Source organism: Ovis canadensis, chromosome 5 (assembly GCF_042477335.2).
Source record: "Ovis canadensis isolate MfBH-ARS-UI-01 breed Bighorn chromosome 5, ARS-UI_OviCan_v2, whole genome shotgun sequence".
Taxonomy (NCBI): Eukaryota; Metazoa; Chordata; class Mammalia; order Artiodactyla; family Bovidae; genus Ovis; species Ovis canadensis.
In genome coordinates this window covers 26,363,524-26,382,868 of record NC_091249.1, presented here as the reverse complement: position 1 = coordinate 26,382,868, position 19,345 = coordinate 26,363,524, and the positions used below count along the sequence as shown (strand labels likewise).

General features: G+C 40.6%; 1 protein-coding gene across 1 annotated transcript; it reads right to left on the bottom strand.

The window, feature by feature from the left end:
• Positions 1-4,118: 4,118 nt before the first annotated feature.
• On the bottom strand, positions 4,119-9,194 carry LOC138441712 (olfactory receptor 7G3-like). The gene is made up of 2 exons (XM_069592801.1): positions 9,177-9,194; positions 4,119-5,039 (listed from the first exon to the last, which is right to left on the bottom strand). Exon 2 carries the CDS (start codon positions 5,034-5,036, stop codon positions 4,119-4,121), a length of 918 nt encoding a protein of 305 aa, XP_069448902.1. The 5' UTR covers positions 5,037-5,039; positions 9,177-9,194.
• Between the last annotated feature and the right edge of the window lie 10,151 nt (positions 9,195-19,345).

Genomic DNA, 19,345 nt, shown 5'->3' with positions numbered 1-19,345 from the left:
ATTTCCCATTAATGAAGAAAATATGCCTTGGTCCATTCAGCTCTAAACATTAGTATACTAATAAGCTGTTCACACCTTGGAGACTTTCTCAAAACCATCGATTCTCAAGAAAAATGCAAAAATGTAATAAAGCAACCAGAATTTAGGGAATCAACTCTTGTCTGTTTTGGGCAATCAATAAGCACATTCTCAGGGGTCTTAACACAGGAAGTAGAAATGTCATTGAATTAATCCTGGCACATAAACTAGGGACTCCTGCAGGTGCCAGTACCCAAGCCACCCAGTCTGTAATGGGGCCCAACAGAAAAAGAGGAAGAGGATCTGACTATCATGATTGATTTTCAATATTTATTTTCCTGACATTACCTGCTAATTATACAACTGAGACAGATGTACCAAAACATAAAAGTAATAGAGAACAGATCAAGTTACTGAGTATCAGGGGATTAATTATTTCTAAATATGTCATAAAACCAGAGAAGGAAATGGCAACCCATGCTGGTATTCTTGCCCGGAGAATCCCATGGACAGCAGAGCCTGGTGGGCTATAGTCCATGGGGTCACAAAGAGTTGGGCACAACTGAAGCAACTTAGCATATGTCATAAAAACTTGGAAATAAAGGATGGGATGGGTCCCGTTGGGCTACCTACCTAGAGAATAAAGGAAAGGAAAAATAGGTCTAGAATTAATAACCTATTCATGGAGATTAATTACTACTGTTCATTTAAAATCTGAAGTAGTATGATGTCTTTTCTCATTAGCTTTCAAGTAAAAATGTGACTGACAGCTAAACAGGAAAGAGTCTGCATGTATTTATTTCATACACTGTTTTGTGTGTGGTAGGGAAGGTAAGAGATTTGATATAAGGTCTCATTTTCTCATCCAGTTGTGAGCATCTTAAACAGCAAGTCTTTTATACCAGGGGCTAAGATCCCTGCCAAGTAATTAGCACAGACTAAAATGTTTAAGATCCCACAACTACAAAAGCATTTGAAGTATCCAAGTGAACTTTGTTCAATTTCCTTTTTTCTTCTTAAGGCTAACAAGAATCTTCTCCTCTTTTTTTAATTTTTTTATCTTTTCCTCTTTTACAAAGTTTTTTTTTTTTTTTTTTTTTTTAAATTTTTGGCTGCTCCGGGTCTCCTTTGCTGCAGGTGGATTTTCACTAGTTGCAGTGAGCAGGGGCTGCTATCCTTGATAGTCTTTTCCAGTGAGTCAGCTCTTCACATCAGGTGGTCAACGTACTGAAGCTTCAGCTTCAGCATCAGTCCTTCCAATGAATATTCAAGGTTGATTTCCAATAGGATTGACTGGTTTGATCTCCTTATTGTCCAAGGAACACTCAAGAATCTTCTTCAGCACCACAGTTCGAAAATATCAATTCTCTGGCACTCAACCTTCTTTATGGTGCAACTCTAGAGTTGTTGAATGTTTTCTGTTTCTTAATTTCTCATCTCAGTTTTACAGAGCAGAATCTGATTTTCCTCTGTAATCAATCATTACTGTGGTCAATATACACAGACTTCCTACTCCCTTTTTAGACTTTCATTATCATCTTTTTTCAATTTTCACATAATAGATTCAACATACATTTTCTCCACATTGGAGAACTTTGGATTGAACTATGTCCTTCATCAGAGAAGGCAATGGCACCCCACTCCAGTACTCTTGCCTGGAAAATCCCATGGATGGAGGAGCCTGGTAGGCTGCAGTCCATGGGGTCACAAAGAGTCAGACACAACTGAGTGACTTCACTTTCACTTTTCACTTTCATGCATTGGAAAAGGAAATGGCAACCCACTCCAATGCCTGGAGAATCCCAGGGGCGGGGGAGCCTGGTGGGCTGCCATCTATGGGGTCACACAGAGTCGGACACGACTGAAGCGACTTAGCAGCAGCAGCATGTCCTTCATATTCAATTTTATTATGATTAAAAAAAGACAATGCCCATACACTAGTGTGCAGCTTTGTCCATTATTTAGTAGATTTCATGAGATTTCATCCATAATTGAAGATATAAATGATGATCCATGTTTTTAATATTCACTTAAAAACATTTTCTTTAAGAACGTCGGTATTTTCATGTGGTCATCAATTTACTTTACATTTTAATGCTTTCAATAGGAATTGTCTTAGTTTATATTTTTCAAGATATATTTTCTGAAAACAAACTAATGGCGAGGGACTTCCTTGGTGGTCCAGTGGTTAAGACTTCACTTTCCACTGCAAGGGGTGTGGGTTCAATCCCTGTGTGGAGAGCTAAGATTCCACAGGCTTTGCAGCCAAAAACCCAAAACATTAAGCAGAAGGAATATTGTAATAAATTCAATAAATACTTTAAAATTCATCCGCATCAAAAAATCTTTACAAAATAAACTAATGACAGGATGGCATTGTAATATCGCTGTTCACCATCTTAATAGCAATAAATTTTGAACATATGAATATTGAGTAAAATATGCAAAGATTCATCTGGGGCTCACAGAAAGATAAAGCTTTTCATGTTCCATGTTTTACCAAAAGACTGGAAACATTAAAGGACAGGCAAAGTGGAGCCAAGTGGCTCTGCTGATTTATCTCCATAAGTAAGTCAATACTTACTCTTTCAGGTAATATGGATTAAAAAATAAAACTTGACCCCTTTATTACACCACTCACAAAAGTCAACTCAAGCTAGATTAAATTTTTTTAATGTACCACCTGAAATGTAAAACTCCTGAAGAAAATACAGAGTTTAAGCTCTTTGATACTGGTTTTGGCAATGAATATTTGGATTTGACACCAAAAGCAAAGGCACCAGAACAAAAATAAAAAAGTAAGTGGCCCAGTGGTTAAGACTTTGCCTTCCAATGCAGGGGATTCAGATTCAATCCCTGGTCAGGGAGCTAAGCTCCCACATGCCTCACAGCCAGAAGACCAGAACATAAAACAGAAATAATATTATAACAAATTCAATAAAGACTTTTAAAATGATGCACAGTAAAAAAAAAAAAAAAAAACTTTAAGAAATAAACAAACAAGGAAGCTACCAGAAACTAAAAGCTTTTGCATAGGAAAGGAAACAAACAAAGTGAAGTGAGTGAAGTTGCTCAGTCGTGTCCGACTCTTTGCGACCCGTGGACTGTAGCCCGCCAGGCTCCTCCATCCGTGGGATTCTCCAGGCAAGAATACTGGAGTGGGTTGCCATTTCCTTCTCCAAAACAAACAAAAAAAGGACCTTAATTTGACAAATTCCTTCTTTTCTCCCAAATTCATGTTGACTGATTGTCTCACCCTGAGAAGCTAAGAGGACACTATGTTTTCCTCTCCACCTCTTTTTAAAAATACATACTGGGACTTCCCTGGTAGTCCAGTGGTTAAGAATCCACCTTCCAATTTATGGGACACAGGTTCAGTTCTTGCTGGGAGAACCAAGATCCCACATGCAGTAGGGCAACTGGCTCCATGCTCCACAACCAGAGAAAGCCTGTAGGCCATAATGTAGACCCAGTGCAGCCAAAATAAAATAAATTAGTAAATAAAAAATATATATTCATTTGAGTTGTTTAATGTGACAATTTAAATTATCCTTATTTTTAATTTAAGGGTAATTGCATTACAATATTGGTTTCATTTCTGCCATATATCAATGTTATAATTTCATTAGGTATATATAGCAAATTGTCATGTTAATTTCCACTGGCTATGTAAAACAGATAATCAATGGAAAGTAACATGATAATTTGATATATAAACCTAATGAAATTACTACTGCTGCCAGAATAATGATCATATCCATCCCTTCACATAATTACAATATTTTGTCATTAGTGTCCTCTTTCTAGCCCAACCATTCTCCTAAAAGCATTACCCTCAGTATCACTATAGAAAGAAGGCCTAATTCAGGTTCTAATTTGATAGAACCTGACCAAAAAGTTCACACACATTTCAAACATCTCATTATTAGAGAAGAGCAAAGTCAGTTTTCAAGCCTACAATGAACTGCATTAGTTATTTTGGAATTTCATCACCACAGCACTTTGAAGTAAGAGCCAGGCAATCTACTCTTCTTGTTTGTTGACTCATACTGCAGCCCAAGTACAAGGTAGGCGACACAACTACAAGAAGGAGACGTTCCTCAGGTAAGTTTGCACAAGGCTTGCTTCACATCTCTGTTCCTCAGGCTGTAGATAAAGGGGTTCAACATTGGAGGGACCACCGTGTACATCAAAGAGGCTATTGCTGTCTCCTTGGAAGAGTGTGTAAGTGCAGAACTAATGTACACTCCAAAAGCTGTCCCATAAAATAAGGAAACCACAGAGAGATGAGATCCACAGGTGGAAAAGGCTCTATATTTCCCACCAGCTGAGGGCATTCTCAGAACAGAGGAGACAATTAGAGTGTAAGAGAAGATAATGCCAAGGAGAGGAACACCACCCAATATGCTAGTCACTAAATATACCAGGATGTTATTGATGAGGGTATCAGAACAGGCCAGCTTGATGACCTGATCCAATTCACAGAAGAAATGGGGGATTTCCAGCTCTGTGCAGAAGGACAGTCGTAATACCATCAGAGTGTGGAGCAGGGCGTCTGCACTGCTAATGACCAGGGAGAGTAGAATCAACAGGCCACAGAGGCAGGGGTTCATGATGACGACGTACCTCAGTGGGTGGCAGATGGCCACATAGCGGTCATAGGCCATCGCTGCAAGGAGAAAGTTTTCCAAGCCTGCAAATAACAGGACGAAACAAACCTGGGTGAGGCAGCCTGTGTAACTGATGGATTTGCTCCGTCTTTCAATGTTCACGAGCATCTTGGGGACTGTGGTGGTGCTGAAACAGAGGTCAGTGAAGGACAGGTTGGAGAGGAAGAAGTACATGGGGGTGTGCAGGTGGGAGTCAGAGCCGATGGCCAGCATGATGAGCAGGTTGCCAAGCACAGTGACCAGGTACATGGTCAGGAATAGACCAAAGAGGAGGGGCTGCTGTTCTGGATCTTCTGAGAGACCAAGGAGGAGAAATTCTGCTACATCTGTTTGGTTTTTGGTTTCCATGTTGTGGCTGAGTCTGATGAGAAAAAAAAAATGTGAAAACAGAAACAGACTCATACACCTAGAGATCGAATTTATGGTTGCTGGGGGAAAGGGATAGTTAAGGACTTTGGGATGGAAAGGTACACACTGCTCTATTTAAAACGGATAACCAAGGACCTACTTTATGGCACAAGGAACTCTGCTCAATGTTATGTGGCAGCCTGGATGGGAGGGGGTTTGGGGGAAAATGGATACATGTATATGTATGGCTGAGTATCTTCACTGTTCACCTGAAACTATCACAACATTGTTAATCAGCTATACTCCAATTTAAAATATTTTTTTTAAAAAAGAACAAATACATGTGATAGGACACTTAATTGATGTACAAGAACCCATTCTTTTAGAACACTGTAACATCTATATTGTAAATTGAACTGAAAATATTTTTCATCTTTTTCTTTACCTTCTGTCCTTCTTTTAATCTTACTTTCTCAACCTCTTTTCTTTCTGTCCTCTGCACTCACTCTAAACTAATTTATTCTTTCCCACATTGTACCAACAAATAGAAATAAAATGCAGAACAATGTATAGCTTATTCCTTGAGAATTCTCCAAAGCTTCCAACCAGCAAGCAGGGAAAACAAAACCAAGCATAAGGAAAGGGGATGGAGGGATAAATTGGGAGAATGGGACTGACATATCCACATTGTTGTTCAGTCGTAAGTCGTGTCCAACTCTTTGTGACCCCATGGACCCTCCAGGCTTATCTGTTCATGAGGTTCTCCAGGCAAGAATACTGGAGTGGGTTGCTATTTCCTTCTCCAGGAATATACTCATTACTATATATAAACTAGTATCTATTTTATAGATAGATAAATAATATCTATTTATACATAAAAATAGATAACTAATAAGGATCTACTGTATAGCACAGGGAACTCTACTCAATACTCTGTAATGACATATATGGGAAAAGAATCTTAAAAAAAAAGAGTGGATAGGGACTCCCCTTGATGGTCCAGTGGTGAAGAATCCACCTTCCAATGCATGGGACACGGATTCAAACCCTTGTTGGGGAACTAAGATCTCACATGCCCCTGGATTACTAAGCCCACAAGACAAAACTACTGAGCCCATGCCCCACAATTACTGAGTCCTCACACCCTGGAGCCCTCACCACATAACTAAAGCCTGCATGCTGTAACTAAGGCCTGGTGCAGCCAAAAATAATAAGTAAATAAACATTTTTTAAAAGAGTGAATATATGTACAACTAATTTACTTTGCTGTACACCTCCTGAAACTAACACAACATTGTAAATCAACTACACCCCAATACAAATTTTAAAAATAAAATAGTGAAGTGAAAATCGCTCAGTCGTGTCCAGCTCTTTGCAATCGCTTGGACTATACAGTCCATGGCATTCTTCAGGCCAGGACACTGGAGTGGTTAGCCTTTCCCTTCTCCAGAAGATCTTCCCAACACAGGGATTGAACCCAGGTCTCCCACACTGCAGGCAGATTCTTTACAAGCTGAGCCACTCGGAAAGCCCCCAAATGAAATAACACACACACACAAACCATAAGCATACTAAACATGGGCTTTAGAGCAGAATTTTTCAAACTGTTTCTTGCATCAGAATCCACTGGAGTGTCTGTCCAAACCCATATTGCTGGCCCCACACTCAGAATATGAATCTCAGAAGATTGGGCATGGGACTCAAAATTTGCCTTTCTAACAAATTCCCAAATGTTGTTGTTGCTGGATTAGGTTTTACTTTGAAGACCAATCTTCTGGAGCCCAGATCAATGTGGAACTAGAAAATCAGCTCATTCACGTGTTGGTGCAGACCCAGCATATTTAATGGGGAAAACAATGGCCTGGCTCATCTGTGTTCTCTCAGTGCTCTGGGAGTTCGTGTCCAAAACTCAGTTCAACCACTCGCTTCTCAATGGTCATCAAATTCTATCCTTTCTTCTCCCTTTCCATTTCTGCCTCATTGAATTCTTATCACAAAACTGCACTATAAGCATTGTAGTTCATAATGGCATTAACAGGTATCACTGAAGTAAATCTATTATTAACGGCTCACCCTACCACCAGCACAGTGTTCTAGTGCGAGGCATACTTTTCAGCACTTTTCTCATTCTCATGAATTCTTTCTGCAAATATGTTTGATAAAGAGCTTATATTAAAAAAATTTTAAGCGCTCTTACAACTCAATAATAAAAGACAGGTAACTCAAATGTTTTAAATGGACAAGATTCTTAATAGATGTTTCTCAAAAAAAGATACATGAATGGTCAAAAAAATCACATAAAAATGTGCTGAATATCATTAGTAATTAGGAAAATGCAAATGAAAGCTTCAGTGAGATGCCACTACAACACCCACTAGATAGACTATAATAATAGTAAAGCAGACACTACTAAGTGGAGAAACTAGAGCTGCTGGGAATATAAAATAGTACAGCCACAAACAATTTCTTAAAAACTTAAGAACAAATACTATATGACTTAGCGGTCTCATGCTTAGGCATTTACCCAAGAGAAATGCAAACATGTCTTCCCATAGACATTTACATATACGAATGCTCGTAACATCATTCACAGTAGTGAAAAGTGGAAGGAACCCAAGTGCCCATTAACCAAAGAATGGAGGGGAAAAAAAATATTTCCATACAATGGAATATCATTAACAATGGAATACCATGAAGAAATTAAAGGGACAAATTGCTGATACATGTTATGAATGAACCAGAACCTTTTATACTAAGTGAAACAAGATAAAGACAAAAGACTACATATTATGTGATTCCATTGGTATGAAATGTCTCCATAAGGCAAGTTTATAGAAACAGAAAGCAGAAAAGTATTGGTCAAACTGTAAGGGTGGGAGTGAAGATTAACTGTGAAAGGCAATGAGGGAGCTTTTTCAAAGTGATGGAAATGTTCTAAACCTGGATTATGCTGATAATCGCACAACTCTATAAATTTACTAAAATCATGGACTTATACACTTACAATGGGTGATGTTGTACTATGTAAACTGCACTTCAATAAAGTTGGTAAGGGGGATTCCCAGGAGGTGCTAGTGGCAAAGAATCCACCTGCCAGTGCAAGAGATGTGGGTTTGATCCATAGGTCTGAAAGATCCCCTGGAATAGGAAATGGAAACCTGCTCCAGTATTCTTGCCTCAAAAGTTCCGTGGACAGAGGAACCTGGGGGGCTACAGTCCATGGGGTCACAAAGAGTCTGGCATGACTGAGAGACTAAGCACAAAGTTGGTAACCATTTAAAAAACAAAAAGATACAAATCAATACCAAATATTGGCAAGGACGTACTATGGCAAATCTCATACACTGTCAATATGTCATTCTAACTAATTTTATTCTCTGTTGATCTATAAGTCAGGTTCTTTTAACATCCTCCTGTTTGTCTATGGCCCCATGGAAAGATAAAGATGAGGTAAGATGAAGGTATGGATGCAAAATACTTGGCACTCCAGCAAGAGCTGGTGAAATGACTCTCACTCAGATTTCCAGACTTTAGAATTGAACTGCTGCCACTAGGTGATGCAAACGGCGGGGAGTACAGATTTATGTCTCAGAAAGGGTTGACCAAATTCCATCACTTGCCTTTGAAAATGTCCACCTAATAAATCCTTACCCTGATTTTGAAACTCTTCTAACATGTGACCACAAGGGGGGTATCTAGATGTGACAGCAACAGAAAAGAGTCCACACTCAGAACCTGAGATCAAGGTTAGAATATGATACTTGAGGACTTTGCGATTCCAGTGGTTAAGAATCCACCTGCCAATGCAGGGGATTGGGTATGATCCTGGTCTGGGAAGATCCCACATACTGCAGAGCAACTAAGCCTGCACACCACAACTGCTGAGCCCATGCTCTATGTGCCCTGCAACAAGAGAAGCCAGCAGCAATGAGAAGCCTGTGCACAGCAACAGAGAGTAGCCCCCACTTGTTGCAACTAGAGAAAGCCTGTGTTTAGCAACGAAGACCCAGTGGAGCCAAAAACAAATAACTATTTTTTTTAAAAAAGAATATGCTACCTGAAAACATAAGCTATTATGTGAATGAGACTCTCTTTTCTCCCAAGAGTATTTAACACATAATATGACGAGACTACTTATATATTCCAAAAAAGAAGAATTGGAGGAAATAGAAAGTGCATGACATTTTGAAAGTGAAGGGAAAATTAACTAAAAAGCAACAACCTGTTAGTGTGTTAAAGCACAATCCTGGGGTGAGGAAGATAAAATCTCCCAACACAAGTGCCCAGTCTGCTTGACAGAAGAATTGCTACAACAGTAGGAAGAGGGAGACAATTGTCAGTCTTAAAATGGAAAAAGCAAAGTGAGAAACTTACATCCAGATACCTGGAAACCTCGATAATCGTGGGACTTAACATTGTAATCAGTAAAAATGGCTTATTATATTCTGCATGCATGAGTGCTAAGTTGCTTCTGTGGTGTCTGACTCTTTGCGACACTATGGACTGTAACCTGCCAGGCTCCTCTGTCCTTGGGATTCTCCAGGCAAGAATACTGGAGTGGGTGGGTTGCCATGCTCTTCTCCAGGGAATCTTCCTGACTCAGGGATCGAACCTGCATCTCTTAATGTCTCCTGCATTGGCAGGTGGGTTCTTTACCACTAGTGCCACCTGGGAAGCCCCAGTATACCCTGGGAAAACCATTATTCAAAAAAAGACACATGTACCCCAATGTTTATTGCAGCACTATTTACAATAGCTAGGACATGGAGGCAGCCTAGATGACCATCAATAGATGAATGGATAAAGAAGTTGCAGTACATATATACAATGAAATACTACTCGGTCATGAAAAGGAATGACTTTGAGTCAGTTGTTGTGAGGTGGATGAACCTAGACCTTGTTATACAGAGTGAAGTAAGTCATAAAGAGAAAACAAATGTTGTATATTAATGCACATGTATGGAGTCTAGAAAAATGGTATACACGGACCTATTTGAAGGACAGGAATAGAAACGAAGAGGTAGAGAAAGGACATGTTGACACAGTAGGGGAAAGGGAAGCGGGAAGAACTGGGAGAGTAGCGCTGACATGCATATACTACAATGTGTAAGATAACGGGCTAGTGGGAGCCTGCTGTGTAGCACAGGGAGCTCAGCTCAGTGCTCTGTAATAACCTAGAGGATGGTATAGGATGGGTGTGGCGGGAGAGAGGGTCAAGAGGGAAGGATGGTCAGGAAGGAGGGGATTTATGTATGCATATAGCTGCTCAGAAGGTAAAGGATTTGCCTGCAATGCAGGAGACCCTGGTTCAATCCCTGGGTCAGGAAGATCCCCTGGAGATCTTAAATTAACAAGTTTAAGAGATGTCCATTATCTCCATTAATGGACAATTACTTGTAAATCTCCTTTTCCTTTCTTTTTTTGTTTTTCCTTCCAATGTAGCCCAGCCAGTGAGATCTGCCCCTTCGCTCATTTCCTTCTTTTTATGGTAGACTATGGGGCTTCCTTGGTGGTTCAGATGGGTTGAAAAGAGTCAGACACTACAGAGTGACCAACACTTTCACTTTCATGGAAATAATTGGGCTTCTTGGTGGCTCGGACAGTAAAGAATCTGCCTGCAGTGTGGGAGAACTGGGTTTGATCCCTGGATCGGGAAGATCCCCTGGAGTAGGAAGCGGCAGGCTACTCCATTATTCTTGCCTGGAACATTCCATGGACAGAGGAGCCTGGCCGGTTAAAGCCCACATGGTCGCTAAGAGTCAGACACGACTGAGCACACACACACACACACACACACACACAGAGAAATAATTAAACTCAGCAATATGATTGATTCCATATTGCTTTTGTTGGGGGCACATCTGTCTCTGTTGTATAAAAACTGACAATATTAGGAAAAGAAATGTGGAAAATTAGTATGGCACTTCAGAACACCCTTCTTCTATGACTGTAAGTGCCCCATCTATGTCTATCTAGATTAGGAAGCCTTGCCCACTTGCTCCCAAAAGAATCCTTTATATATCAGGATCAACTCAAGAGCATTCCAATTTTCTGTGTTATGGTGAGTTCCTAAGAATATAACCATTGGTTCACCTGAAACATGCAAGAGGTTTTTGACTGTGTCCTGGGTGCATCAATGATTATGCCAAATATTCTGGTGAACCAACGTTTTAGAAAAACTTTATGACAGGAATAGCTCCATTGTTGTTGTAACTAAACTCACTCTGAGTTTAATTGTTGTGTTTAGTCGCTAAGTCATTTCCAACTCTGCGATTCTGGCCTGCCCAGTTCCTCTGTCCATGGGATTTCCCAGGCAAGAATACTGGATTAGGTTGCCATTTCCTTCTACAAGAAATTTTCCTGACCCAGGGATTGAACCCATGTCTCCTGAACTGGCAAGAAGATTCTTTATCACTGAGCCACCTGGAAAACCTCAAATAGCTCATTAGGACACCAATATTTGGAACTGATTGGCCCTCGGTAAACTCTGCTTCAACAATGACAAAATATGTGTTCTTAACATGAAATTATAAAAGCTAGCAACTGTAACAGCATCATTTAAGATTTTGACTCAGTCACTCCTGGGTTTAATTATGTCTCCAGCACTTGCTCTGTAAACGAGGAAATATTTTCAACTGTGGGAAAAGCCCCAATCCCATTTGGACAATAAGAACCATCATGAAACCTTACAGGAATGCAAGAAGGCTGAGCAGACAAAAATCCCAAGTACAGTGTTTTATATACAAGACACTCTTAATATTACTTATTGTGATTTGTTTCTGCAATGGACACAAGTGGCACTGCTGGGCATAGTTTATTATAGAAGAAAAGTAATTGAAAGAGTAAGACAAAGGAAGGAGAAAGGAAGAATATCTTTAGAATGATAACTGTAATTTTCAGGGGAAAATGGACATGCTGAAACTCCTGTTGGGAATCTTGCTTAGATAGAGAGACAGGAATTCTCCAGGCAAGAATCCTGGAGTAGGTTGCCATTTCCTACTCCAGGGAATCTTCTTGACCAAGGGATCAAACCCACATCTCCAAATTGCAGGCAGACCCTTTACCATCTGAGCCACCAGGGAAATCCCAGAGAAACAGGAGGAGTGCACAATTCAAATGACATCAGGGATTAATGCTCCTTTCTCATGGACACATGATAAAACATGTCACAATTAAAGTGAATAAATCAGACTTCGATGTATCAACCCAGATAAAAAGTTCAGAGAAAGAATTTGCCCCCAAAGACATCTATATCACAATACAGTTTAAAAGCTTTAAAATAACAAAATATTAAAAGTTCAATTCTTATTATGAAACATTGCAAGCATAAAAAAGTACAGATAACAAAGTCTACCCACTAAGGACCACTAAATTAAAATATATTGCCATAATTTGCAGTAGATATTTTAAAGAATTAATTTTTTTTTCATATTCTCAATTACTTTTCATTCCCAAAGGGAACCATGATAATGAACTCGGTGCTCACTATTCTCCTCTGATTTTGATACAATGACTAAGTACTTATAAATTATATTCTTGCTTCACATTTAATCTTTACACATTGTACATGGAATTTTGCATTTTAAAATAATGTTTAATGTCTCGGTACAGCTTTATCTGTTCGTTAACTATCTTACCTAGTTCCTATGTCTTATTACATCACTATTTATTTATCCCTTTTCCTATAGTGGGGCACTATCATTATTGCCTTTTACACCCAAACACACACACATAATGTGTAAAACAACTTTAAATAACACATGGAGAACAACCAAATTCAAGATTCTGGATGCCTCTGGGGAGAAGGAAATGGCAACCCACTCCAGTGTTCTTGCCTGGAGAATCCCAGAGATGGGGGAGCCTGGTGGGCTGCCGTCTATGGGGTCGCACAGAGTCGGACACAACTGAAGTGACTTAGCTTAGATTAGCTAGGGATGAAAGTGAACTTAAAAGATAGATTCTATTTATTCACGTTTTTGTTAATTTAATAAAAGAACTCTGGGGCTTCCCTGGTGGCTCAGTGGTAAAGAATCTTCCTGCCAATGCAGAGGGCGGGAGACATGAGTTCAACCACTGGTCCAGGAAGATCCCCCATGCCATGGAGGAACTAAGCCTGTGCGCCACAGCTATCTAGCCTGTGCTCTAGAGCCAGGAACCGGAACTGTTAAAGCCTGTGCACCCTAAAGCCCATTCTCTACAAAAGAAGCCACTGCAATGAGAAGTACAAGCCCCACAACCAGATAGTAGCCCCTGCTTGCCACAGCCAGAGAAAAGCCCATGAAGCAACAAAGACCCAGCACAGCCCAAAATAAAATAAATAAATCTAAGAACTCTGATGACAAAACAAACAGTTTTACTAATGTCTGGAAGCACGGATAAATGCTTATTTATTCTATGGTACTCTGCACTTTAAGATATTTCATACATTACTAAAGAGAAACCAGTAGACTGGGATCTGCTTCATTGTCCACCTCTTCTTTGTTAGATTATTCATCATCATGAATATTTTCAATACTAATTTTTCTTCTATAAAGTGGTATCATAAGCCAGCAATGAGAAGGAAAGCAGAAGCTGGGTGCACCCCTCTGCCCCTTGACAAAATAATAAAGGGCATGTAAGAGAAGTTTAGAACCTTCTTCAGGTTGAGCAAGCAGATTAATCTTGAGGATGGAAAAAGTCCCTGGACTCTGGGATCAGAGTAGATCAGCAGAGTAAGAGACAGTCACGCATAAGTGCAAAGGTACAAGGAAATAGACCAGAGAAATTGATGGACCTTTAGCAGCCCCTCCCAGGTAACCCAGCTCTGCTCATCTTCTGCAGGAACTCACCTCATAGCTGCCCCCAGATTAACTGCTAAACAAACACCTGTCCCTATTTGCAGAACAGGAAACAGAGGACTCAAAAGCGCATGGTCCCAACACTAAGTGATGACATTCAGTTCTTCCCTGGATGTGAAGGAGGAAAAATAGAAGCTCTGGGTTCATTCAAGTAGCACAGAAAGACAGCGAAGCACCGGGCTCCTGGGCAGAAGTGATGGCCCCTGTGACCAGTGTCAGGTGTGTTTCACATGACCTGGGAGGGTTTTTGAGTGGGGGGGGGGGGGGTCAAAGGCAGACTTATTTGCAGTCTCTCTGTCTCTTGGGGGTTCAATATCCAAAGCTCCTCATTAGTCAAACTCTTTTACTCCCATGTGATCACAGGGCAGTTCAGATTCTTGAGCAGCAACGCTCAGAAGTGAAAAACTTTTTGCTGTGAATAATTCTTTACAGTGACCTTCTCCCTGCACCTTTCTTGGCTCACATTAATTTCAAGTACCCTACACACCTCAACAGATTTTTTTATTGTTATTGTATTACAGTTCTTTTTTTAAAATCTATATTTAAAGGCACCGCTTTACCGCTCTCCTAACTAATACTACATTTAAGATCAAAAAATGTAGTTTCTGTGTACAGGTAGATATATATTACCTGTACATGTGGTACTATGGTGAATGTACCCTACAAATGAAAACACTAAGGGATAATTTTATGTATGGCCTATTTAACATTGATTCTGTTTGTGTATACACTATTAAGGAAATAGTAAATGTCAGTTTTCATTCCAATCACAAAGAAAGGAAATACCAAAGACTGCTCAAACTACCGCACAATTGCACTCATCTCACACGCTAGTAAAAGAATGCTCAAAATTCTCCAAGCCAGGCTTCAACAGTACATGAACCATGAACTTCCAGATGTTCAAGTTGGTTTTAGAAAAGGCAGAGGAAACCAGAGATCAATTGCCAACATCCATTGGATCATGGAAAAAGCAAGAGTTCCAGAAAAACATCTATTTCTGCTTTCTTGACTATGCCAAAGCCTTTGACTGTGTGGATCACAACAAACTGTGGAAAATTCTGAAAGAGATGGGAATACCAGACCACCTGATCTGCCTCTTAAGAAATCTGTAGGCAGGTCAGGAAGCAACAGTTAGAACTGGACATGGACAACAGACTGGTTCCAAATAGGAAAAGGAGTACGTCAAGGCTGTATATTGTCACCCTGCTTATTTAACGTCTATGCAGAGTACATCATGAGAAATGCTGGGCTGGAGGAAGCACAAGCTGGAATCAAGGTTGCCGGAAGAAATATCAATAACCTCAGATATGCAGATGACACCATCCTTATGGCAGAAAGTGAAGAGGAACTAAAGAGCCTCTTGATGAAAGTGAAAGAAGAGAGTGAAAAAGTTGGCTTAAAACTCAACATTCGGAAAATTAAGATTATGGCATCTGGTCTCATCACTTCATGGCAAATAGATAGGGAGCCAGTGGAAACAGTGACAGACTTTATTTTGGGGGGGCTCCAAAATCACTACAGATGGTGACTGCAGCCATGAAATTAAAAGATGCTTGCTCCTCAAAAGAAATGTTATGACCAACCTAGACAGCAATATTAAAAAGCAGAGACATTACTTTGCCAACAAAAGTCCATCTAGTCAAAGCTATCGTTTTTCCAGTAGTCATGTATGGATGTGAGAGTTAGCCTATAAAGAAAGCTGAACATCGAATAATTGATGCTTTTGAACTGTGGTGTTGGAGAAGACTCTTGAGAGCCCCTTGCACTGCAAGAAGATCCAACCAGTCCATCTAAAGGAAATCAGTCCTAACTATTCATTGGAGGGACTAATGCTGAAACTGAAACTCCAATACTTTGGCCACTTGATTAGAAGAACTAACTCATTGGAAAACACCGTGATGCTGGAAAAGATTGAAGGTGGGAGAAGACGGGGACAACAGAGGATGAGATGGTTGGATGGCATCACCGACTCAATGCATATGAGTTTGAGTAAGCTCCGGGAGTTGATGATGGACAGGGAAGCCTGGTGTGCTGCAGTCCATGGGGTCTCAAAGAGTCAGAAACAACTGAGCAACTGAACTGACTGAAGAAACTGGGAATAAAATTATTTAATCTGTCAGAATAATGGTCCTAGCATTCATGTAACTTTCCCTTTTCAATACTTCCAGAGGAATCATGTGGCAATAAGGAGTTCATGACCTGAGCGACAGTCAGCTCCCAGTCTTGTTTTTGTTGACTGTATAGAGCTTCTCCATCTTTGGCTGCAGAGAATATAATCAATCTGATTTCTGTGTTGATCATCTGGTGATGTCCATGTGTAGAGTCTTCTCTTGTGTTGTTGGAAGAGGGTGTTTGCTATGACCAGTGCATTTTCTTGGCAAAACTCTGTTAGTCTTTGCCCTGCTTCATTCCGCATCCCAAGGCCAAATTTGCCTGTTACTGTAGGTGTTTCTTGACTTCCTACTTTTGCATTCCAGTCCCCTATAATGAAAAGGACAACTTTTTTGGGTGTTAGTTCTAAAAGGTCTTGCAGGTCTTCATAAAACCATTCAACTTCAGTTTCTTCAGCGTTACTGGTTGGGGCATAGACTTGTATAACTGTGATATTGAATGGTTTGCCTTGGAGATGATCAGAGATCATTCTGTTGTTTTTGAGATTGCATCCAAGTACTGCATTTCGGACTCTGTTGTTGACCATGATGGCTACTCCATTTCTTCTGAGGGATACCTGCCCACAGTAGTAGATGTAATGGTCATCTGAGTTAAATTCACCCATTCCAGTCCATTTTAGTTCGCTGATTCCTAGAATGTCGACGTTCACCCTTGCCATCTCTTGTTTGACCACTTCCAATTTGCCTTGATTCATGGACCTGATATTCTAGGTTCCTATGCAATATTGCTCTTTATAGCATCAGAGCTTGCTTCTATCACCAGTTACATCCACACCTGGGTATTGTTTTTGCTTTGGCTCCGTCCCTTCATTCTTTGTGGAATTATTTCTCCAGTAGCATATTGGGCACCTAATGACCTGGGAGTTCCTCTTTTGGTATCCTATCATTTTGCCTTTTCATACTGTTCATGGGGTTCTCAAGGCAAGAATACTGAAGTGGCTTGCCATTCCCTTCTCCAGTGGACCACATTCTGTCAGGCCTCTCCACCATGACCCGCCCATCTTGGGTTGCCCCGTAGGCATGGCTTGGTTTCATTGAGTTAGATAAGGCTGTGGTCCTAGTGTGATAATACTGACTAGTTTTCTGTGAGTATGGTTTCAGTGTGTCTGCCCTCTGTTGCCCTCTTGCAACACTTACCATCTTACTTGGGTTTCTCTTACCTTTTTGCCAAATTCAGACTTAAATTGAAGTAGGGAAAACCGCTAGACCATTCAGGTATGACCTAAATCAAATCCCTTAGGATTATACAGTGGAAGTGAGAAATAGATTTAAGGGTCTAGATCTGATAGATAGAGTGCCTGATGAACTATGGAATGAGGTTCGTGACATTGTACAGGAGACAGGGATCAAGACCATCCCCGTGGAAAAGAAATGCAAAAAAGCAAAATGGCTGTCTGGGGAGGCCTTACAAATAGTTGTGAAAAGAAGAAAGGTGAAAAGCAAAGGAGAAAAGCAAAGTTATAAGCATCTGAATGCAGAGTTCCAAAGAATAGCAAGAAGAGATAAGAAAGACTTCTTCAGCAATCAATGCAAAGAAATAGAGGAAAAGAACAGAATGGGAAAGACTAGAGATCTCTTCAAGAAAATTAGAGATACCAAGGGAACATTTCATGCAAAGATGGGCTCAATAAAGGACAGAAATGGTCTGGACCTAACAGAAGCAGAAGATATTAAGAAGAGGTGGCAAGAATACACGGAAGAACTGTACAAAAAAGATCTTCACGACCCAGATAATCATGATGATGTGATCACTAATCTAGAGCCAGACATCTTGGAAAGTGAAGTCAAGTGGGCCTTAGAAAGTATCACTACAAACAAAGCTAGTGGAGGTGATGGAATTCCAGTTGAGCTGTTTCAAATCCTGAAAGATGATGCTGTGAAAGTGCTGCACTCAATATGCCAGCAAATTTGGAAAACTCAGCAGTGGCCACAGGACTGGAAAAGGTCAGTTTTCATTCCAAGCCCAGAGAAAGGAAATACCAAAGACTGCTCAAACTACCACACAATTGCACTCATCTCACATGCTAGTAAAGGAATGCTCAAAATTCTCCAAGCCAGGCTTCAGCAATACGTGAACCATGAACTCCCTGATGTTCAAGCTGGTTTTAGAAAAGGCAGAGGAACCAGAGATCAAATTGCCAACATCCACTGGATCATGGAAAAAGCAAGAGAGTGCCAGAAAAACATCTATTTCTGCTTTTTTGACTATCCCAAAGCCTTTGACTGTGTGGATCACAATCAACTGTGGAAAATTCTGAGAGAGATGGGAATACCAGACCACCTAACCTGCCTCTTGAGAAACCTATATGCAAGTCAGGAAGCAACAGTTAGAACTGGACATGGAACAACAGACTGGTTCCAAATAGGAAAAGGAGTGCATCAAGGCTGTATATTGTCACCCTGCTCATTTAACTTCTATGCAGAGTACATCATGAGAAACGCTGGACTGGAAGAAACACAAGCTGGAATCAAGATTGCTGGGAGAAATATCAATAACCTCAGATATGCAGATGACACCACCCTTATGGCAGAAAGTGAAGAAGAGCTAAAAAGCCTCTTGATGAAAGTGAAAATGGAGAGTGAAAAAGTTGGCTTAAAGCTCAACATTCAGAAAATGAAGATCATCGCATCCAGTCCCATCACTTCATGGGAAATAGAGAGGGAAACAGTAGAAACAGTGTCAGACTTTATTTGGGGGGGCTCCAAAATCACTGCAGATGGTGACTGCAGCCATGAAATTAAAACACGCTTACTCCTTTCAAGAAAAGTTATGACCAACTTAGACAGCATATTCAAAAGCAGAGACATTACTTTGCTGACTAAGGTCTGTCTAGTCAAGGCTATGATTTTATCTGTAGTCATGTATGGATGTGAGAGTTGGGCTGTAAAGAAGGCTGAGCGCCGAAGAACTGATGCATTTGAACTGTGGTGTTGGAGAAGACTCTTGAGAGTCCCTTGGACTGCAAGGAGATCCAACCAGTCCATTCTGAAGGAGATCAACCCTGGGATTTCTTTGGGAGGAATGATGCTAAAGCTGAAACTCCAGTACTTTGGCCACCTCATGCGAAGAGTTGACTCATTGGAAAAGACTCTGAGGCTGGGAGGGATTGGGGGCAGGAGGAGAAGGGAACGACTGAGGATGAGATGGCTGGATGGCATCACTGACTCAATGGACGTGAGTCTGAGTGAACTCCAGGAGTTGGTGATGGACAGGGAGGCCTGGCGTGCTGCGATTGATGGGGTCGCAAAGAGTCGGACATGACTGAGCAACTGAACTGAACTGAACAGAGGAATCATACCC

What these genes read in the sequence shown, in the direction of transcription:
- LOC138441712 (XM_069592801.1), bottom strand. Translation starts at nt 5,036, where the DNA reads ATGGAAACCAAAAACCAAACAGATGTAGCAGAATTTCTCCTCCTTGGT.